The following is a 24,251-nucleotide window of genomic DNA, read 5'->3' as shown; positions in this document are numbered from 1 at the left end:
ACAAGAACTAAATCAAATCAAATCAAATCATGTTATGTCTCTCGGGTGCTAGATACATTTATACTATAACTAGTACATTTGTTCCTCTTAATCATTCGTGTACTCTGCAGTACTAAGGTGTGAGTTTACAGTGATCAAATAAGCTCTTTGCCAAGACAGCATGCAGTGCTGGCTGTAGAGCAGTGCGACCGGTGCCACTTCCAGGGGTGCCGTGTTTGCAAAAATATTATAGTTTTAAAGCATCTGCTGCCGCGTTCCTTTCCTCCAGTAATTGCCAGGCAACAAAAAAAATGTCAAGCTAACTCCTGTAATTAATGTTCTTCCTGGAGAGAGAAGTTTTGTCCATTTGAGGTTCTCACTTACTATAAAGTAGCTCAGAGGGTTAATATGCCTGCTGCAAAGCACCTGTTCCATGCAGATTACAAAGTGCATTTAATGTAAATAGGTCAGTGGGTTACTGCTTTTAAAAGAGACATCCTTTTTGTTACTTGCAATTTATAAGTTAAAATCCTAATATAGAACAGTGAGCTATTAACCTTCATCATAGAACTGCATGCACAATGCAAAGTATAGATCAGAGCATTGATTTATGTTGCAAAAAGGTTTAATTTGGGTAGAAATCGATTGTTATTATTAGTTCCTTTTTAAATTCTGAGTGTGTGCTTCTCTAGTCCAAGCACTCTTAAACTATATTGCTTAGCAGTATAGATGTCACACCTACAACTTGTAAGCCTCTGTCTTACGTAACATTTCCTATACTCTGATGTACAAACGCATGATTGATTGTCTCTGTGTACTGTGTGTGTAATGCAAAGTGCTCTGACACCCTACACTGGTATGAGTGGCGCTATATAACTAATTAAATGCATCTGAGAGAGAGTGGCTCAGGAGACCTGAGGGGCACTGTTAAAGGGTGGTAATGAGGGAATCCATGGTGGAGGCGGTCATTGGGGCAGGGGCACCAACAAACAGTATTGCACAGGACACGGCCTGCGCTAAAGCCGGCCCTAACAACAAGGATTGCTACATCTACAATGAACAAATAGAAATATAATTTTACAAATGAAGGCAACCTGTTTGAGTGGCTGTAATTATGGAGCAGCAATCACAGCTGTTAGTAGAACTAAGTTGCATGTTCCCCATTAGTTGAAATAATCTTTGTTTTGAGAAAATAAAAAAACAAAAAATGTTTTGTCTTAACTTCAAGGAGCAGCTATTTTAAAAGCAAAAACTTTGTCTTAGTTAGTATAATGTTTGTATTCGACATGAACATCAACATCCCAAACTATTTTTGGCATTAGGAGGATGGATGAGCAGGACAGAAGGGCGCCTCGGTGCCTGAGTGCATGGGGCTGAGATAATTTAGCCAGACTTCCCTGATAACAAAAGGCATTTATTGTCACGCCCACCCCGGCTCCGTGCGTGCAGTACTAAACTCCTTAAATCGGCCCTCTCGGAATGCAAGCGAGTTGAAGGTTTAGCTGCGTCCCTTACTGTACCTTGAACTTTCCCTTCCTTGGCAAAGAAACAGTGCAGTCTTTTTCTTCTGAGCCAAACGTTTACCAGGCACGAGGGAGCAGATACATTCACGCTGTCTCCGAATACCGCTGATAGGCCAGGAATCTCTTCTGGACGTGTGGGGCGATTCCTATTGACGAGGTGCGTCAGAACCAATCTTATAAAATCTGTATTTTCAGTCCCAGAATCAGCTTTACGTGGACAAGAGCCACAGTTTTTTTTCTGATTTTCTGGGAAATGTGTCTTAGGGACCTTTTTAGCTTGCAGAGTGGTGCGATTGGATGTTGCACCCTGTGTATGGCCTTCAAGTGTGATTGCTGTAAGGCATTTCATCGCTGAACAAAATACGTGTTTTGTTGCTTAGGGTGAGTCTTTCTGTTCATGCAATCTAGAGTGATCTAGAGCAGTGGTTCACAAACTGTGGTCTGTGGATCCCCAGAGGGCCGTACCCAGGGTGGGGGTCAGTAGGCAGCAGTTTTAAAAGCACTGCAGAGTTCCTTGTATAATCACCAGTTTTCAGGCAACAATAAAAGTGTCACGATAACTCCAGTGAATAATTTACCTGCTGGAAAGAGATGGGAGTTTTGCCCAGTGGCAGCTTTGATTCATCTAAGGTATTGACTCATCCAAAGTAGCTCAGAAGGTTAATGTGCCTGCTGCAAAGAATGTGTACCATGCATTTCAAAAAACTGTATTTTATGTGCATAGCTCAGTGGCTTACTGCTTTTGTCACAGAGATTCTGTTGTTACGGTGTAGTTCATAAGATCCAATCATAATCTAGCACAGTGAGCTATGAACTGCCATCAAAGATAATAATAATAATATCCACATTTTTAAAGCGCACAATCACCCGTTAGGGTCTCTAGGCGCTGGGGGCCGTCGGGAAGATTAAGCAAGCTATTGCCCAGAGTCACATGGTGCTGGGCTAATCTGCCGCCGGTCCCGGGGATCGAACCGTGATCCCCAGATTCCGGAGTCAGTCGCCCTGGCCGCGGCGCCACACCTCTTCCCTCAAAGAGATGCATGCAGACTACATGGTACAAGTTAGTAAGTTATGTTTTTCCCCAGTCTTTCATTAACCTGATGGTCCTAAAAAAATAGTATGTTTGGGTAGAAATACATTCTTATTATTAAAGTCAACACCAACCAGTGTGTTATGTTCTGAATCCTACGTTTGTGCTTCTCCAGACCAAGCACTCTTAACAAATGCTTACCGGTGTGGATGACATGTGAATCCTACACCTTGTAGTACCCTTTGCCTTAGGTAACATTTTCTATACACTGATTTACACGCACATGATTCATTACCTCTGTATGTATGTGTGTGATGTAAAGTGCTCTGACACCCTACACTAGTATGAGAGATACTTTAAAAACATAAAATACATGTGAGAGTGGGGCTATGGAAATATAAGAGGCCCTGTTGGTAGGTGATAGTAATGGAATTATTATAGAGCCCTAACAAAGATTGTCATATACTGGTTTGCAGTAAGGTCATCATTTACTTTGCTTTAAAAGCTAATACAATTCAATATACAATGACAAATATGTTGTAGAATGCACCATTTATCCCTAATTTTCTTGAGGGGAGAGCCCCACAAAGGCCCCTTTCTAGTGGTCAGGCTCTCTCGCTGCACTTGGTGTGCACCGTACAGGCACCATTTGCCAGAGCTGCTTTGGATTTCCTGCCCAGGAGCAGGAGATTGGTGCCACAAAATAAATCCAAACCTTGAAAAGTTAGTCGCTGAGATGCAGCACCAACCTTCCCATTAAAAGTTTTCGATTTTTACAAATGTTTTCAATATCAAATAATAAAATATTTAGTAATTCGAGTATTTGTTCAGTGAGTAGCTTGTGTATTTTTTGCAAATAACAGTTTTAATGTTTTAAATTTAAATAGTACAAATTGCTTGGGGTCCCTTGCTTTCAGTAGTGACTCATGGGGGGTTCTCAGGAGTCAAAAGTTTGGGAACCACTGATCCAGAGGAAACATATAAGTTCAACGTTTAATCACAAATGGCATGATTTACGAGTATAAATTCACATTCCGCATTACCAAAATGTGCATTTTCACCTGGAGCTGTGGTTCATCAGACATGATATTCCACCAGTTTGGTGTAATATCGTATGTGAGTAAATCTACTACCATAGTCTTTTAACAGAAGGGATGCCCAGGAATGCGTGCACCCACCCTCATTTATTTGTCTGCTCCTATCTTAGAAATGGCTGGAAGTAACTGAGAAGGAAAACACCCACGAAGTTGCTGGGGTGTCGAGGAAGAGATTTCTCAAGGGGGAAATATATATAGAACGTTGGCATGTGCATGTGAACTTGGTCGGCGATGTTTGTGTGAACAAATATACATGTGAATAGAAATTATGTGGAAAAGGAAGTCGCCGGGACGGGTTGGAGGAGTACGCCTCAGACAACTGTTCCATTTATAGCTTCAAGGAGCATGTTCGGCAAAGCTTCTGAATTCCAAAACAGTCAGAAATGTTCCTAAAAGTAAAAGGAAACCTACCATAGTAACTTTTTATCTGTTTGTATGTCAATCAGACCCACATAGTTTTCATGTTTCTTTTGTTTCATGTGTAAATTATCTGCATTTGATGACAACTCATCTATTTTTCAGGTAGTGTCAGCTGCTTCTCATTTTCACACTTTTTTTTATTTCAACGTGTTTTATTAGCACATTTTTAAGAAAAAAAAAGATACATTGTACAGTAGTAGCGTTGGAAGTGCCTCGCGGGCGCCCTTAGGGTTAAAAGACTATCTCAAACCTTCTCAGAGCTAACCTAATTGTAGATGGTAAGTTGCCACCATTTTAGAGTGGTATTGCTTCCTCTAATGGGAATTGTCAGTGGTAATGCATTTATCACCAGCAGTGATGTGCTCACCGACGATAACCCAGTAGTTTGGTTTGTGCCACAGTTCAGAAGTTCCTGTTAAGCAAGGGACCCCATGTTACCACTGGCACTAATTATCAAATAAGAAGTTAACCCAAAATACATGTATACATGCCTGACAAGCAGGCGTAGGCAAAATGCTAGGGTGTTGTTTTTTGTTTTTAAACACACGCTACTGAATTTATTAGTGCTGTGGTTGTGTTGGTGAGGTTCAAAACAGGAGGGGACACAGTTTCCAATTAAGTAGTGAAGCCCAGGCTGCTGGGAGAATGGATAGGGATTCCAGTGAGAAACGTTATGCATTGAGTCACTAATAATTACAATCCCCTGCTGGAGAAGAAGAAGTGATTTTTTACAAATAGAAGAAAATTAAAGTGCTGCCACACGTGGCTGGAGTCTGTCACGTGGTAAGCCACACATCATGTTTCCATGATTTAGGAATTTGCCAGATCTCAACTGTGCTTTTCCAAAAAGCAGGTTAGAATGTGTAGGGTATCTCTGGTGGTGATGGCTGTGGCACAGAGGTTTTTATAATGGATCCAGAATAACAGATTACATTTCAAAGTGATACCTAATTATTGTACTTGCGGTGTAATTAATGGGTAGTTAAATGATGAAGGCTTTTCTACACCCTAGATGGATAGATGAAATACATATATATGTTTAATGAACAATAGGTAGCTTTAGCTAGTTTTGCTTCGCATATATCAAAATTTCCCTAATAGTCATATCTCCTAAATGCCACTGGTGTGGTCTACTTTCTGTTAGAATGAGCGCTGGCACATTTATGGTTGCAGTTCCCTGGTAACTAGTAACTAGTAACATGAAACAGAGCAGTTGATTGGCCAGCCAGTCCCAAAAGCAATGGGTGATTAGGAATCAAGTTCATATCCATCATACAATGCAGAATTTACGATACCAGGTGAGAGATATTACATGTTGTGTTCCTCAAATGGTGAATAACTTGCAGAATTTGGAATGCCGAGTCCAATTCTTCATATTTTTTCCCCTTCTGGGGCGAAACTCTGGGCCAAAATCTGCAAACATTTACCACCTGCTCGGAGCTTTTCATTTTTGCCAAGGGAAGGGGGAAAGGAGCCTGAGAGAGTTGCTCCTGCTCACCCATGCTGCAATATGCGGGTGGGCACAGAAGTAGCCTACAGCCTCTGCTGTTGGTTCCTGGTCAGGTGTCTCCAGGCCCTTAATTATTTAGTCCAGTGTTTGAAGACTCATAATTAAGGGCCAGGGGCCCTGCAAATCATGTACTTAGCCAGAGTGATATCACCACGAGGAAGCTCTTATTAGGGCTCTCAAAGCAGTCAAAATAAATGTTGTGTAGAAATACAGTTTATTATTATCACAGGTGGGATTTTCAGCAAAAAAATATTAATTTAACCACGGTAGAGATAACCCAAGAACTGATGTTCAATGCAAACAACACCAAACCCACCATTACCATCAACCCGGCCGGATGAGGGTCAACTAAAAGGTATGTGTTTGTCAAAGGTGCCCGTGCCTTACCACATAACTCTGACATGCCAGCACAGCAAGGACAGCCTGTGCCTTCACTGTTCCAGTTTTATATGTGAAGTTATTTGATTCATTGTTAAAGCAGGCTTGACCTCACGTAATGATACAACACTCAATTGCATCTTGTGGCCAATCAGGTCACTTGTGTGTTTATCAGTCAAGCGTGTATGTACCTGAGAGCCGAATGTAGATGTTTGGCTAGTGACTGTGTCACACAGTATAAGAGTCATGACCAGTGACAACATGTATTACAGTTTTGGTCATGTTTGGGTACGTTAAAGCGCATTAAGCAACATTTAGTTTTTTTTTTATCATTACATATTTTTAATTGCCCCATGGAAAGATAGCAACATAATTTCATCTGGTGATTAAATGCATTGATATTAAAAAAAAAAGACAACGTAAGTAATTTTTGTTCACGTGTTACACACGTTTACTTTGGGTAAAATATTATTTGAAATACTTCTTTCAGTATCCTTATACGCAGAATTCTTTGTATTACTCGGTGACTGTCTGCCTATTGTGTGTACATGTTTTTGTTTTCAGAAGTTAATGTAAACTGTACATGTCATGTTTCAGGAATCTTCTCTATGTGTACCCACAAAGGCTGAATTTTGCCAACAAACTTTCATCCGCCAGGAACATTACCATTAAGATTCAGTTCATGTCTGCTGAAGATTCCAGCTGTGCCATGCCGGTAATATTCAGCTTACTCTATTTTCTGTTCTTTGCATTTGCCAGCAGCCATTTAAAAACAACCTTAAAGAATGTCTCATCGTCATACTAAGATAAGACTATTTCATGCATAACATACGTTGCGGCGGCTGTGTAATCATCAATAGTCTTCCATGAACAAGTTCCCAAAGGTGAATTCTGCACGTGGGGGTGTAATTTAGGTTTGTGTTGTAATTCTTGTGACCAGTTTGCAACTCTTTTTTTCACTGATGAGAATTGTGAATGTCTACCTTTGCACATTTGGGGCCTAATCAGGACCGCACTGGGAACCCCAAGCACCCTTGGCAATTTTGTCAGACCAGCCCCCACCCCGGGGGAGGTGTGGGGGTGTTAATGGGGGCCGCGGCAAGCGTGAAGTACTGATGCTTAACAAAACCGGCCCCCAGCACTGCTGCTTTTGTTACTGCAAAACCGGCCCCCACCGGTCAAAAACAGGCACCCACCCTTCCAGCCTTCTGGACAGACGTTTGGCCCTGATTCACAAAGGGTCTCTGCACTTGTAGCAGTCCTGCAGTCTGTGGGGAGTTCCCACACTCAGAGATTTCGTCCAGAGTGCAGACACTCTCCCACGACTACGGGGTCTCGGCCAAGAGTGGGGAGGCCCTTCGTGAATTGGTCCATGGTGACTTTCATTTAGGCAACTGCAAGTTTTAGGTGCATTTTGTAGAGATTAGCAAACCTACTACAATAATATCAAGTAATATATTCACTTTAACGCTATTTTTGCTGAGTTAAAGGCTAGAAGGCTCTCTAAAAAAGTATCTCTTTCAATACTTGAGGTGATGTTTACTAAAATTAAGTTTCAGATGCTGGGGCTCCTCTCACCCCAGTTACCTTTTAATTTGTAGGGTTAGGTACCCATGAGAGCGATTAAGACAGAATACTAAACAACATAATCAATAACTGCATTCATTTAATTTGAAAGGGAGCGTACCAGCATCTTTCAAATGGAGTTCATTGCTTTTAATGAGAGACTATGGGAATTTGTGCACCTCCTTACTATATGCAGGTAACTAATACGGGAGCGCTGGACACTACTCAGACCATTTTTCAACAAGAAACATATACGGACATGTAGGCAAGCGGTGTTAGCAAGCTTCTCCGGCGAGGACTTCCAACTAAGCTGCCGCTTGGTAAAATTCCAAACCAAACCAAGTATTAAAAGACAAACTAGCCAACAAATGGCTGCCTAAATGACAAGACCGACCAACCATACAGGCGTCCTCGGACGGAAGCGGCAATAACAAAAAAATTCTATTGAAGAGCCTCAACAGTAACCGCTGACTTCAAGCTACACTGGAAGGCGCCTGAAAGGCTCGACACAACACACACAACTGGATTAGGCCCACCTCGGAATCTCCGAATTGAGTGACCTTAAGTTCCCCAGGGAGAACAAGGATACGATGATTTCTCTGCTTCAAATACACCAAAAACATCTCTATTTGCGATTTTTGCACACGGAGTTTGGACTCTCACTCTGATTCCTCAACTCGCTAACTGAACCCGCACTTTACCTCTACCCAGCTAAGAAATAGGACCTGACTGAGCCATAAACCAAATTCTACCTCAATCTTTGGGTCCTAACAGCTTTGGAACCCCTTTCATCTGAGAACTTGGCACACAGAACTCGCATTTTACTCCCTTCCGGATCAGAGATTCTCTGCAAATAGAAGTGGCTCCTGACCTCAACCAAGCCAGGGACCTGGAACCATAACACACTATTGCTGTGACTCTGAATACTCCTTTTTTAACCATTTCTTTTCTTATATGGGAACCAAGGTGCATGCTAAACTTGCACAATCTGAAACCCGGCTCATTTACCCATGTTTTTATTCATGAATATTGTTGCAATGATTTTAATTAATTATGCATATAAAGTATCTTACTCTTATTGGAATTTGTCAGTAGTAAACAAGTACTCTGTTATAGTGAGTATTAGAAATTGTGTTCCTGGGGCGGGAGCGCTGATGAAGCAGGAACCATAACCCTAGTGAGGGTAAGTCACCAATACACCCTAAATTAACCTGTGCTCACCCTTTGCTAGCTCGGCACAAAGCCGTCAGGCTTAACTTTTTAGAGGTATTACGTAAAGTATTTGTGCAGCACTTCAAACAGTAAAACTGTGAGAACGCGATGGAGCACGGGTCAGTTACCGTCCGACATAAGTCCAGTTGAATTTTACCTTGTAAAGGATTTTGTCAAGAGTCTCGTTCATGGGGAAGAAGTTCACCTGGAGCAAGGAGAATATTGCTGGCGGTGGTCCACAGGCATGAAAAAAACACCGGGCATAGCGGATGGACGGGCTGGAGCTTTGCAGTTAGGAACAGCAGTACTTGATGTACGAAGAGACAAACTTTCAGCCACTTGCGCTGGATTTCTGGGCAGGCAACAAGGTTCCGGAGTGAACTGGCCTGTTCGCCTTCACAAAGAGCCCAAAACCTTGTCTTAAAGAGCTGAAAGGCCACTTCCAAGGGCCAAGGACCTGAGAGGTGCCTCTTGGGGGTCAGGAGCTCATTGAAGACGATTCCAGGAGCTATGGGGAGTCTGTTGTGATCCCGGAGGCTCAGCTCAGGAGGCCAGCAGACCAGCCCTTTGTGTCATTCTGGGGTTCTGGCTTCAAAATGGAGATTGAAGGTCCTGTTCTTCTACCTTAGGCAAGGAGGGCAGCAGGCAACAGGTCAACCAGCAGAATGGCAGTCCTTCAGCAGCACATCAGTCCTTCTTCCTGGTAGAGTAAACACAGGTCCAGAAGTGTACTGAATTGGTAGGGTTTGAGGTCCAGTTCTTCTACCCAGTGGTTCCTTTAAAGTGGGTGAGACTTCAGAGATGGGTCTTAGAAGTGCACAGAGGTCATCCCTTCCTGCCATGGTTCCAGAATCGCTTCTGGGGGTATGCAGCCCTTTGTGTGGGGACAGGACACAGCCGATTCAGGTGTAAGTGTGAGACTGTGTCCAGCTCCTCCCTCCCATTGTGCTAAGGATGGCACATTAGGACACAGATGTAAATGTAAATGTAAAATGTAAATGTACAGGAATTTATATAGCGCAAAATCACCGAGCGGTTTCTAAGCGCTTGCTTAGGGAACCCGTCCTGGTATTCCCCTGTGAGATAACCCCGGCAGGGTATCCGCAAGGTGAAAGCCAGGCATCCCGCCGCGAGGGGCCGTTGTGGAGATTAAGCAAGCTATTGCCCAGAGTCGCACAGTGAGAACCCGTGAATCGAGTAGGCACCGGAGCGAGAATTGTCGAGTCCAAGGACACTTTAGGACTCAAGACCCCGCCGAGCCGGGAATTGAACCCTGGTCCCGGGCTGACCTCTGCTTCCAGGTCTGCCTCCTCTAACCAGTGAGCCACACTTCTCCAGATGGCCCATCAAGTAACCCCGAAGCTTTGTGTGTGGCTGACTAGAGGAAACACACAAAGTCCAGCTATCACCCACCACAGACAAGGAGTCTGAGACAGGTAACAGGCACCAAAAGACTAAAGTAAGAGAATGCCAACTTTCTAAAAGTTTAACACAAATACAAATGCCACTGCTAGTAATCCTTTTACACATTCAATGCTTAACTTCATGACTGCGCAAGTAAATTCATGTGATCACCATTCATTTTCTTCTTGGTCATAAAGATTCAATAATTGTTTCTGAACACAATAATAGACAGTAGACCTACAAACATAAAAAAAGTTGATGTAGTGTGTTTATGTATATTAATCACCCACATGACATTTAACAAAACATATCACTATTACATGTGGTTCACAAAAAGAAGCATAACAAATTGTATATCAACAACAGTGATAGATGTACCCCAGTTCTGAATTTGAACACCCAATGGGAGCTCACATAACTTTAGCCAATACTACTAGCTCCTGCCTATTGGGCCTTAACCAGACGGTGCCAACACAATTTATATAAAGACTGACTGCGGAGGAGGAGCTACGCTAGCAACCAAGATGGCCGCGTAATCTCCCGGCTCCGCCGACCTCCGCCAGCAGCTCGAATATCCTGCCTTTAATCCTGGACTCACACCAGATTTCCCTGTTCGTGAAGTTTTTCTGCTTCTAAAGGTGCAATCCCGAGTTTTCTACCTCAACCGCAGACGAAGACACGCCATGTTTCTATTCTCGGCCTAACAACGTGTGGAAGCCGGGGCCTCGATTTCTAGCCTATCCGGATCGGAATTGATCAACATCGGCTCTGAGACCTGGACTGAGCCCCGTCTCCCGAAGTGTGCCGTGAATTGTTGATTTTTGGTGACGATCCTGTGAACAGTCTACACCGAGGACACACCAGCGTGCCACGCCGGCTGCCGTGGTGGGGGTCTGGTGCCCGGAGACCCTGCTACCCTCTCTGGGTCGACGGGCTGGGGCCCTCACTAGCGGCGACGGTGTGTTCTGCCAGACGAGGAGCGCCCACTGTTTGACATCGGATTTGCGTGGCCTGTTACCCCGGAGTAGCCGGCCTCCGGGGTTCGAGTCCTGCTCTATCGCCTATTGCGAGGGGATGGAGCGGACGGAAGGCACGCCATTGCTGCAGGCGTCATGGCCGCCATTGGGGCGCTCCATTCGCACACCATCGCTGTGTTCCGGACACTGACTGTAAAAGTGGACAGTATCCTGGGACCGGAGGACGGCTCTCCGTTACCTTTCCAGCTAGCTGTGGTACCAGCGCTGCACTGCACATCTGAGATCGAGGTCCCCGTGCAGATCCCGGATTTAATTAGCTTTGGCGGTTCCCAATTAACAACAAGCCAGCCCGTGCTTATCGCCAACGTCTCCTGCGCGGATCTGCTGCCGCCTAATATATCTACAGACGGTTTTCTGTGTGGTAACAAGTTCCTCAGTGACTGTTGGAGATATTCGTTGTTCCTGGACTCCTTTCCTCGTTCGATTGGTGGACTTCGTGAACTTTTATCCTGTTTTCGATCCTTCTGCACTGACATGAACTTTTATGAACGCTCTGCCTTTTCCATCAAGATGGCGACTCGAGTGAAAAAGACTCTCATGAAAGACCGTACTGGCCAGGGCTGAGCTTGATCGCTTGGATTTGATACAATCACTTTATACAATGCCGGGGTTGTGCCTATACTGTGACGGGAGTCGGGTGGTTATTGACTATACTCCCCCGACTGGTTTGTATATTTTGCTGAATATTGATTTTACTACGTTTCGGGGTGGTCGCTACTGGCGGGGGGTACGGGAGACCGGGAGTGTGTTTGCTTTTTCCTCCTCCACTTTTTCTCTTTTCCCTTCTTTTAGGGTAGTTCTTGGGCGACAGGCACGCTGCTAGTGGGGTTAGGCCGTAGCCATTGCAGGGGTGCAGGGTGGGGGGTTCGGGGAGGGTTTTTTTATTTTGCCTTTGTTTTGTTCTATGGCCCCTTTTGTCTTTCCTTTTTCCTTTCACGAGAGGTGGGCTGTTTCTTCTCCACGGATCCTTTATTGTCCGGGTGTCTACACTGGCTCCAATTATCCTGTATCACTGAGGACGGGGTCGCGCGGGTGGGATTGTCTTTGATCGCCTATTAGACTGTTTATTTCTCTTTCTCTTATGTGCGTAATCGTGATAGGTCATGTGTTCCTTAGGATGGTTATTTGTATGTATAGTTCCCCCGCCTGTCCCTGATCTGCATTTCACTGTTTGACATCTGATATCTGTAATGCCTACTCTTGTCTTACTGTTAAAATAAAAAAAATATATATAAAAAAAAAGACTGACTGCTAACAGAGATGTGTCTATTATGCAATTAGGTCAAAATATTCCCTATATATCAGGGATGTCTCTTAAGTGCACTCTCTGGTTTTAAACACTATTGCCACGTTTTGAACCCAATACTAATTTGGTGGTTCTCCTCAGGGCTCAGAACTGCTGGATACTACAAGAAAAACATACAGGATGTCATTAGTGATTGTTACTAATTATTTGTGGTGGGTATGAAATTGATATAACTAACTCCTTCCCTGATTACCTTAATGTAAACTCCGGGATGGATCCCCAAATCAATCAATTGTCACTTATGTGTGTGAGTTTTGGGGAATTCTAATATAAACAAATATGAAGGCCAATTACAAGATATATTGTGATGGGGGACAATACAACTGAAGCAGTCTTTAAGAAGCTTGGTTTGACTCACTTGATCCAAAAAGCTGTAGACGCATTGTATTGGCATTCAACTTTTTCAGAACAATTGCACCTTATTCTTAAAAATTGCCCATATGACAAATTGTCTCAAAAGCTTTTTCTTGGTAAAGCTGAAGGAACAAGGCCATCCTGGCGCTGAGGTCTAAGAGAATCTTGAGCTGCTCAGCCAGGAACTTGGATTGCCCACCTCTATCACATAATGCTTATTAGGTGGTCAAAGGCATAGGACTCCTTGTTTTAAGATTCATATCTTTCTCACTACACCATATTTTAGTGAGTGAACTAGGCGACAGGGTGTTCTCTCCCCCCTGGATAAAATCAAGTAATTGTTGGGTTGCTTTCCTGTTGTCTTATCTCGCATAATTACTATCAGTGTTTGGTTTGAGTAACGTTTTTCTTATCTGTGTTAAAAAAAAGGAGTAGAGAAATGGGTTATGAAAGTAATTACTCAAGAGTTCACAATTCATCATAAGGGGTGGCTGAGATTAATAAAAAAAACAGGTCTTCGGGTTCCATTGTTTTCATCTTGCTCATTATACAACAAATGTGGTGTGAATGGTTCTGATGGTGAGGCTTGGAGACTGCTCCCAGTCAAAGAAATCCCACTGTGCTGTGGAACCTACTCAGGCTTTAAACACTGTGTTCACAACCAGCATATTTTGGCAAAATGGTAAAGGCAGGATTAAATGTCAAGTCTAACATTTTGGCTAAAACTTTTCCACAGTCTCTTGTCTAGCGGTGGATGTTTCTGGATTTGTGTCTGCCCACCACAGTGAATTGCACACCTTATTGGCAGGGTTTTTGTCAAGGGTTTTTTATACCACTCTGTATCTTAACTAAGCCTATTTCTATGTACTCCTAAAGTTTATGAATAATAAAGTAAAGGCATATGTAGATTGTGAAGCCCAAGAGTCTATTTCATTCAATAAACAAATTACTTCCTTTGTTCACTTGACTCGCCCAAGGTAGCAATAGCAAGCAGAGTAGGCTCCCCTAGGGTCCAATACAGAGATAGTGACCCAGCTACAGGGTAACACAGTACTGTCAAATCCATAATTCTTCTAGAGACAAGGGCCTTCCACAACGCCCTGTCCACAACATGTACATGCTTCACTTCCCCTATGCCGACCTTGCTCCCCCTCAATCCCCACCCTGCTGGCATCATTGTACCTCTCAGTCACTCAGTGACAATACTTTTTCGTTCTTTGAAAATGTCCGTGAGTACCCATGCTCTAGCATATTACTTTGTCCTTTAGCTCCTAATGGATATTCCCTTTTTATAAGCTCATATCTGTACTTTAATTGAGGCCTCATTCATCCATTTACTTTACTAGTCCTGCTCTTACGAGTCAAACTAAGGATACCAACCTCATTTTTAGTTTTCAATTTAACATTCATTCATGTTTATGGAGCGTTTTAAAAAAAGTAAAGTTTTTATTTTACTTTTTTGTGTATGTGTACAAGATGCTAATATTTACTTTTCCAAACAATGTATGACCTCCGGAGTAGGCGTCATGACCCCAGGTTAATAACTGCTAGATTAGAGGGTTCGTATGGAAATATGCTCAAGCTTGGACATTGCCTTTGCAAAGAAATCTTCACGCAAGGTTGACTCAGAAAGTGTTTATAGACAACTACAACAAAGAATAGTGTGTGAATCACAGAGTCAACCAACCCTGAAAATATTGATGGAGGCAAGCTCTTCAAGTGAAGACAATGCCCAAATTTGATGGTCCAGTCTGCAGGGGTTTCTAGCTTCAATCAAATGGTACAATTCTCACATAGACTACAAGCAGGTGCCAGTGGCACTCACCTAGGAAAAGGGCTTTCAAGAGTTAAAAAAAAATGTAAACAGTTTTCGACTGAGCATGCTTTTCACATTTTCTCTCCTTGAGTGGCAATATCCAGCGTGGCTCAACATCAGAGACAGGCACATATTGCAGGCAATGTTAGCGAGAGCAGAAAAGCATGGCTGTAGTAAATTAGAATTATGCTAAGACAGGAAAACATGTTTACATTTTACACACCTTCTTCATATGCTAATGCAGTCTTGTTTTTTCTACTCTGATGCTGTTACATGCAAAGGTCGATTTCTACAAAGAACATTTTAAGACAAACATGTGTTGTAATATCTAAGTGATCCATACAAAAATCTGACTGGTTCATGGTGACATTGACTTATATTGAAAGTAGGGCTCTCCATTACACCCTTCCTTGGATTTTCTGCGATTTATTGCACAAGCAATTTTCAGAAAGGTAAACTTTACTGATCGAGATAGCCAAACACAGCGAAAGAATTAAAATGAACATGTTTAGCAGTTGCTATTCTTGTTGCCAAGAGGCAAACACGTTTAATTTGTATGAAAACTGAAACACAAAATTAAGATGTCATGAACCCTGAATTTATATGACTGAGCATAAGAACACGATTGTGTGTAGCATGTTGATTTATGTTTTTTCATCTTGCACAATGCAAGCTTAATTTAATATCTTGCTCTTGCTTAGCTAACTCAGGGTAGTGAGAAGTGATGATCAATTATGTAAGTTAGCTAACAGATCCTGCACAGTGTTCACTCTTTAGATTCTTACGAATCTGGTGGATCTTTTGGAATATCTGGGAATAACTCGTAAAACGTGTTTTAATTTTGATTTGGCTCTAGCCAACATCGAGAACACGTGCAGCCTCGCCATGATACACCGTCAAGCTCTTAAAATATACGTTTCTAAATGGTACAAATGACCTGCCTAAATAAAAAGTAACAACCGCTCCTGTGGTGTAACACAAGCCTGATCATTAGAGAAGGTGGCAAAATTATCATATCTGCATTTATGTGTGGTTTAACAACCATGTATTCACATAATGTGGCACTGAAGTGCATTGAAAAATAGAATGCTTCTTAACCTCACTTACAAAAATAGAATTCAAATATTTCTATGCACTTCTACAGTAATTCTCTGCATGCTTAAAACATATCTGACTTTATACTGTCACATGCAAGATATTAAAATATGAGTATTTTGGGATATTTTGTAAGTGTGTGTTGTGGGTTCCCTGTATGCAGACACATTGCTTTAGCGGAGAGAATGTTTATGTTGATGAAGTGTGCATGTAAAAGCTGCAGTGTGGGTGAGCATCTTTGACTGTGGCATGTTGACAATATATGCCAATTTATAGTGTACTTTTCCAGGCCTGGTGTTTTTGCAGCACAGCTGTGAAATGGAACCTTTCTAATATACTTAAATTAGGCTGTGGATCTGCCTCTTGCGAACATTTGCGTTTTTCGACCAGTGTCTTTCATGGATTGTCTTGAGACTTTGACAGTCATGTCTTGGATCAGAGAAGTGAAGAATTACTCCCTTGGCTGTTTGGGTACTGGTGTTAGTGTGTACTGTGCGTGATAAAGTCCACACAACTCATAGGGGCATATTATCAAGGGATTTATCTCCGCTTTTTTGGCTTTAAAAGCCATGAAAGCGGAGATAAAAATTATCTCCCTATTACCTAGCTGTCGCTAACACCAGTTAGCGACAGCTAGTAGGAGGTAGCGACCATCTTGGGCCCCGCTTTGCATGTCAGAGATATTTATCACTAATGACATGCAAAGTGGGCGTGCCAAGATGTTAGCAACTGGAAACAGTCGCTAACATCGCTATCTCCTATTACCAACTTTTGGAGATATTGGTGCTAAGCGCGAATATCTCCAAAAGCTAACACCTGCCCTGAGCAGTTCTTAGCCATGTTATCCAATGGGAGGTGGATAACATGGCTAAGAGCATTAGCTCGGTAATGCATGAATATCGCTGACTTTACAGCGATATTCATGCATTTCGGCCGATTTTTATCGCTTAGGAGATAAACCTTGATAATAGCAATTCTCCTAAGCGATAAAAATCGCCGCAACACAGCGATAAAATTATTGCCGCTAAGCCAACATAGCGATAATTATCGCTAGTTGTTGGTAATATGCCCCATAATTCTGCCCGCACAACAGGGAGTTAAGCAGAGATGCGAATGATGCAGGTCATCCATAATCTGATCAAAAGTCGATTTAAGTAAATTCAGAAAATCCTAATGAATACTGATTGAGTAATTTCTGCAATGTTAGAGGAACGTCTATAGAACCTGAGGTTTGAACCACATACATTTTGGGTTACCCCCTTGAGATATTGGAACATTCAAGAGTAACAGGAGAAGCAGATATTTGGGGCATGTTGTGGAGAAATTATATTCTGAGTCATTATAAAGGTGGTGTGAAGATGAGAGAACAGCAGTGGCATCAAGAGTGGCAATAGGAAGATGCAACCCCTAGCTGGGGCGTGCATTGCTCTGTGACTGGTCAGGAGGAAATGTGTGATGTATCAGTTTGTCCAAATTAAAGAATTTATGCTGGGAGGAATATTCCTCTGAAAAGGTCAAATTTGTCATATTTGAAATACCATTGTTATTACAACAGGACATGCCACACTTATTTCCTAGATGGCTGGTGATCTGGAGGAAATGTTTAAGGGACAACTTTGTAGAGGATGATATACCCATATGTAAAACTAATATTTGTTTTTAATAAAGACATAATATTCAATTGGACCACAGTTGTTGCACTTCTAATGTTTTAGTCTTCAAATTAAAACATTATAATATCTTGTTTCTGTTCCCTGTAATGTTGACTTCTTTGGTGCTGTAGTTTTGATGACCTTATATGTGATTTGTATATGTGTGTTTAAATCAATTGTGAATTTTAAATATTTGCGTTTTAAAGCTTCTTTTTTAAAAATATGTATTTATTTGATTTCCTGATTATTACAGTGTGGTTTAAGCTTTATTGTATAATTAGTTTAACTCGATTAACTTCGAAGGTTTTAAACCTCTGGTAAGGGTGGAAGAAATTACCAGAGTTGTGGTATACCTGTGGAAACTGCTTGGTTCTACTTGCTGACAAATCATATTCTAACAAGCCTCCATTTGCTCCTCAAAAATTACAACATGCAGATAAAGAGAACATTTTCTAACATTGTAAAACTTCAACATGGAAGAGATACAGTGTTATGCTAATTATGCTTAATGTTTTCAATATTTATTGTAGGTCATCTTTGGAAAGTCATCTGGTCCAGAATTTGTACAGGAGCTGTACACAGCCATTACATACCACAACCGGTGAGTGCATGAACATGTCTATAGGAAGTATTGCTAGAAAAGGATCACTGTATTATAATACCCTGATTCCATCATGTAGTCTAATATGTTCAATTAGAACTTTGGAATGTTGGGAGCTCCATTGCAGACAATGGAGTGCTCCCTGCTTCTACGGGCCGGTAACATTCCAATGTTCTACAAAGGCTTCTCGAAGCTCGAGGGGATTTATATCCCCTCGAGCTTCGAGAACCCTTTGTTTAATTTGTTAGAACATTCTGCCCTCTAGTGGCAGAATGTTCTAATAGCCTTAAAGCCCTTCGTAGCAGGGCTATACCGGCTATTAAAGTCCCGCTGTCTCGTTAAAGTCCCTTTAACGATACAGCGCACTCTCAGTGCGCACTCCTTGCGACATAATTGATGCGTCATATTTACAGTATGACGCATCATGTCGCAAGGAGTTACAGATACGTCAGTATTTCTGACGTATCTGTTAGCGCAAAAGTCACGCATTGCTGGGGTGTGTCACAAAAGTGACGCAACTCCAGCAATGCGTCCTTTCACATGGGGCAAGCCCCATGTGAAAGGGCCTGCGTCAGTCTTACGCCTGCTGTGAGGCAGGCGCAAGATTTTGACGTAACAGTGTCCTAAAAGTGACGCAGTGAAATCTCATAGATTTCACTGCGTTACTATTACGAGGCTTTTTGCAGGGGAACGCCCCCTCTGCATACATTATACCTTACGCAGGTATAATGTAGCGCAGGGGTTTACAAAGTGACGCATCTGCTTAGATGCGTCACTTTGTAAATAGTGCACAACAGGAGGCATGTTTTACGCCGCTGATGCGTCACAAAAAGTGACGCATCAAAAGCGCAAAACTGAAGCAAGGCCTCATAAATTAGGCCCCCCCATTATTTAAGTTATCATTTAGATCCCCCACTCCTGCTCAAACTACGCAAATTAGGGCTTTCAAATAACACCACTCCCACTGTGTCCCCGACCAGAGTAATTGAGTCATCTGTCGCCGCCATAGTTAAGAACTCTAATCCTACTACCCATTTTCCCAGTACTAACCAACTAATGGTTACCTTCCTCAATGCTTGTTCTTTGTTTAAACAACAAACAGAGGTATTTCACCTACCAGACTGAATCATGTGACATCCTTTTCCTAACTGAATCATGTCTCACTGATGAGTCTTCCCCAGATATCCTAGCTGTGCTCCCTGAAGGCTACTACTTACTTCAAGCCAACAGGCCAACTGATAAAGTAAGTTGTGGCATAGCAGCAGCGATCAAGAAACACCTTAGATTCTCCAAACTAACCCCGGTAAACATTCTGCCTGTCGACAGCCTTATGATTAAACTTGAATCTCCGACTTCCCTCCTTATATACATTCTTATGTATAGACCACCAGATTACATGCAACACTTCCCATAACCTTTTGCTGATCATGCAAAAATCTTGCTAGTTAGCGACTTCAACTACCGGGCAAACAAGGATAAAGGATGGCAGCCATCCACAGATTTATCTGATCTACTAAGTAGCCTAAATCTCGAACAACACATGTTCTCACCTACCCACAAAAACGGTCATGTGCTAGATCAAGTTTGGTCCACGAACCTATCCACAAACCTATCCTTGTCCAACGTCACAGTTTCCCTCTGTGGGTGGTCAGAACATCACTTCATCAAATTCTCACTTACTGGACTGCTACCTATAAAACTTTCTCCCTGTCTCGGAACCTTCTCCAGAAGCTGGTCTCGGGTAGACGTTAGCTCCTTCTGTGACTCTCTGGCAACAACCCTACCTGACCTAAAGATAACATAGATCTTTATGGGAAAGCAATCACTGACTGGCTAGCAGTAGCTTGCAATACTCACGCCCCTCTCCATAAAACCAAACAGGCCAGACGAGACAACTCATCCAACTGGTTCACTGAGGATCTACAACTAGCTAAACTTGAACCACTGTGAAAGCAAAGAACAGTTATACGTCTGATAAGAAGAAAGTCTACAATAAACACCTCAAAGAATATAAAATGTTAATCGCACAAGCTAAATCCACCTTTTTTACAAACAAAATCTTGAACTCAACGAATAAATCAAAGGAGAACTTCAGAATTATCTTCGACCTCTCAAACCCTGACAGAGTCACTCGACCCATTTCCCAGACTCAGAAGTTATGCACCTTCTTTAATGATAAAATCAAGAACATTAAAGACAGCATTCCCCCTAGCTCATTCTCGACTGAAACCTCTGTGAAAGACAGAAACCCTGTCATCCTCTCCGTCTTTCCCACTTTCAGCAAAGACTGTCTTGTGAACCTTCTGATCAAAGTCATATTGGGTTCTCCAAATAACACTTGTCCCCCAAGGGTCATAAAAACAGTATTCTCTCATTTTCCTGAACCAGCTATTTCCCTCCTTAACCTGTCCCTTAGCCAAAGTAAAACACCTAACTAATTCAAGCAAGCTATAGCGGTACCACTCCAAAAAAAAGCCAGTGAAGTCCCACTCGAGCAGAAAAATTAAGGTCCCAATTCCCTACTACCCTATTTAGCAAAAGTAGTAGAGGCACACGTTGCTCGAAACCTCTGCTCCTTTTTGGAGTAATCCAAATTCCTCGATCCCTGCCAGTCTGGTTTCTGCCCCGTTCACTCCACTGAAGCTATCATCCACTCTGTCATAATGGACGTGTGAAGAATGTCACAAGGGCCACACTCAGGTGCTGGTTCTCCTCTACCTATTAGTGGCCTTCGACATGGTTGACCATGACCTCCTGGTGAACCATATCTAGGCCGCTGGGTTGCAGGGCACAGTGCTAAATTCGATCATTTCCTTCTTAACAGAACTTCCTCTCTCAATGTATCTTTAATCTGAATATGTGCCCTCAAGTCTAAGTCCTCAAAAAATGAACGTCAAAATCTATAATTATGCAGATAAAATGCTTCTACTCTTTAACAACATTAATAACTCCTCTGAATTAAAGAAGGCTTTCCAAAGTGAGTGGATGAAGAGAAGCTGTCTCAAATTAAACGCAGATAACACTAGGATTGTCATCCCCAGGAGTAAGATTGACTTTTTTAAACATCGTTTTGGCCTTCTGTGATGGGTGCCCCTCCCTTTCCCAAGAAATCAGTAAAAGGTTTAGGGGTCTTCATTGATGAGGAACTCTATGAAACTTCAACTCTGAGCGGTGATTGCTTCCTGCTTTCCACTACTTCTTACAATCAGTAAAATTCGAAAACTCCTCACTCCTGAGGCCCTTTATTCAAGCTATAATTGCCCTAGTCATCTCCAGAATAGATTATGTTAACTCCTTTATGTGGGCCTCCCAAAATGCTTCAATCACAGGCTTCAGATAGTTCAGAACCAGGAAGCCCGGTTAATATTCCAACAACCCAGACATTGTCACATTACCCCTTTGATGAAAAAGCTTCTCTGGCTTCCAGTGAAACAAGGAACTATTTTTAAAACTGACGGCATTTTTTTCAAAACCCTCAATGGAAAAAACTTAGCTTTTATCACTACCCGAATTCAAAATTACACACCCGAACTAACTCTAAGATCTGCTCAAATGAACTACCTGATAATACCCCAGTTCCAAACGAATATAATGGGTGGTCCCAGATTCTCAGTAATTGTCCCCGCATCTGCATCTGGAACTCCTTCCCCCTCGAGATTAGAGCAGCTCCCAGCTATATAAAAGTTCAGACAACTATTGCAGCCTACAATAGTCTGTCTTGTTGAGAATAAAACTCTCGGGCCTGCTTTATCCTTTTTAAGGCCTCTTCTGAATCACATTCCCACATAAAGTGACCTTGTATGCTTCCCAGACCAGCTCCAACGAAGCAGAATTCAAGTTTATTTAAAGAAAAACCTGAAATCTTCTCCTTAATGGCAGTATTGTCCGCAAAGCAATTGGGTAGACATCTACAATGCCTATCTTGTCCTAAATGTGAGGTTAGAAAAATTATTGTGGCTGATTGGAACCTTTTAGAGAAATAAGTATATTGCTCAACTGCCGGGTTGCTAGTTCTCCAAGAATCTAACAGACCAAAATCACGATTCAGAAGCTGGAGGAATTAATGCGGCATCGCTATTTTTTGTTGCTAACCCCTTTTTCTGGATGAATCTAGGGCAATAGATCGGAGCGAATTAAAATTGCCACCATTAATGGTTTGTTTGGAAACATCCAGTAAAGCCAGCCTCAACTGGTAGAGTGATTTAGAGTCAAAGCGCACACGCTGGGATTTTGTGTTGCTGTGACCTCGCCTGTCCTTTAACCTACTGCTTGCGGAACCCGCTCAGCGGGTCCCGCTTCGTGTTGGGGCACTAAATCTTCATCTTCAGCGAAGCTCGTCAGAGGAGCCTGTTACCACACGCTAGAGGCCGTGACTGTGGGGGTTTGGTTTCTGCAGGGCTGCGAGCGAGTGCGGGCGCAGGACTTCAAGTCCCAGGAGCGCCCGTTTGACCTGATAGCCAGCACCTGGGCCGCTCTCCCTGCATGCCCCTCCCCTCTCACACTGACAATATAAATTAAGTGCCCAGCCCCGCTGCGCGGGAGCGACCGGGAGAAGCCCGGGAGAAGGACGGGACAAGGACGGGACCGTCTGTGGCCGAAGGTGGCTGGGCTGGGCCACCCCTCTGACTACCTTTGGTTTTAGTCAATCACTTATTTATATATTTGCATGGGCCCGTTGTCCTTGTTACCCTGATCAATTTTGCTAGTAAGCCACGAAAATTAATATTAACTTCTTTTATTGAGTGTTTTAATTTGGCTCCCTCTTGTACTATTTCCCCCATTGTTCGGCTCTTTTAATCATTGTATTTTTAAACTAAGGATGTCTAGTCCTATTTTAAACTCTCTTCCTAACTGTGTAGGCGTACCCATACTTGGCCCACTTGATAAATATTTTGCTAGAGCCACCAAAGATATTGATAGGGAGTTAGCCCTAGCAGAGAGGAGGGCCGAGCGCCGCCTCTCTATTGAGCATCTTAAGAGACAGGCACCTCTCAATCTTGAGAAGGTTGCCACGAGCATATCAGCACACGATACCACGTACCCTGAGACCGATGCGGAACTGTTTAACACAGAAAACATCCCTTTAATCTTTCAAGATATCCCGCCACTACTAGAAGACTTGGAAGTAATCGTGGATGGCGACAGTAATGCGTCCACAGCTGAATCCAATAATCTTATAGATCTTAATACCCCTTCACCTTCAGATTCTGCCCCCCACCCTATTAGTAACATCCTACCTTTAGTCCCGAAGATCCAAAACGGAGGAAGTCACGTCGCAGGATTCTCAATCTACTGCTAAAATTAGCAGAGCACGTGACAATCCGACAAGTAAAGGGAATAGAGGAGCAGTACGCTCCCCAGTTAGGAAAAGAAGGAGGAAGGGTGGGTTAAAAAAATGGGGTTGGAAACCCATGGAAGGCTCCACATGTGGCAGATCCCAAACAAATTCCACCAGATCTAGTGGAGAAAGAGGGAAAAACAGGGCAATCCACCTCAGATTGTAAATCTTTCTCTAACGAAGGACTTTTTGAGGCAGTTGAAAGTCTTTTAAAGGCTCTCATTCTTCCACTCATTGAGAGGCTTAAAAGGCTGGATGAAAAATTGGATCGACTTTTGCCGCAGTCTACTCCGCCAGAAAATTCCAATTTAATAATTTCATCTATTCCAACTGAAACCCGATCTATAACCAAACAACCTACTAATAACCAACGTAGGCAACATACACCTATTGTAAGATCTAATAATATGCCTGCTGATAGAAATTCCACCAAATCAGTAGGCATATTAGATACTACAGTTATAAAAGCCACAAGCAGAGAAAAGACTCAATCAGCGGCACCAAAATCTGCCCACACCAGTAGTTTACCCCCCACTAAAACAAGTTCTTCGACTAGAGGGAAACTTAACTCCAAAAATATAGTAGACCTGCCCCCGGAGTCGTCTAATTTTGTCATCATCCTAACAGGTGTCCCTGTCGTACCAGAGGGAAATGTGGAATCAAACATTAGTTTGAAAAATAAAGTTATCCACTGGTTACGCATAAATAGACCGCTACCTTTACACCTGAATGGAGACGCCCAAAAGATATAGAAGGCGACTTGATCATTGTAAACTTTCGGGACCATAGGGTGGTCACTTATATTAGTGACTGGTTTCCGGGTAGAAGTAATGGAGGAGTATCATCCCGAAATTTTACTTACTTTTACCCGGAAACTATGATGTTGCCCCCCAATAAACCTTTAAGGGGGCATGGTTTTGACGTCCCTTATCA

At 42.6% G+C, this 24,251-nt stretch overlaps 1 protein-coding gene across 1 annotated transcript in view; it reads left to right on the top strand.

Moving 5' to 3' along the window:
- DOCK8 (dedicator of cytokinesis 8) overlaps positions 1 to 24,251 on the top strand; it is a 765,653-nt gene that overhangs the window by 471,864 nt on the left and 269,538 nt on the right. The window contains exons 15-16 of the mRNA XM_078675733.1: positions 6,535 to 6,652; positions 17,910 to 17,980. Of these exons, the coding sequence (XP_078531859.1) occupies positions 6,535 to 6,652; positions 17,910 to 17,980 (189 nt within the window). The remainder of the gene's footprint in view (positions 1 to 6,534; positions 6,653 to 17,909; positions 17,981 to 24,251) is intronic.

This window comes from Lissotriton helveticus, chromosome 2_1, assembly GCF_964261635.1.
Source record: "Lissotriton helveticus chromosome 2_1, aLisHel1.1, whole genome shotgun sequence".
Classification (NCBI taxonomy): Eukaryota; Metazoa; Chordata; class Amphibia; order Caudata; family Salamandridae; genus Lissotriton; species Lissotriton helveticus.
Note: the sequence above shows the minus strand (reverse complement) of the source record. Positions and strands in the feature narration are given on the sequence as shown.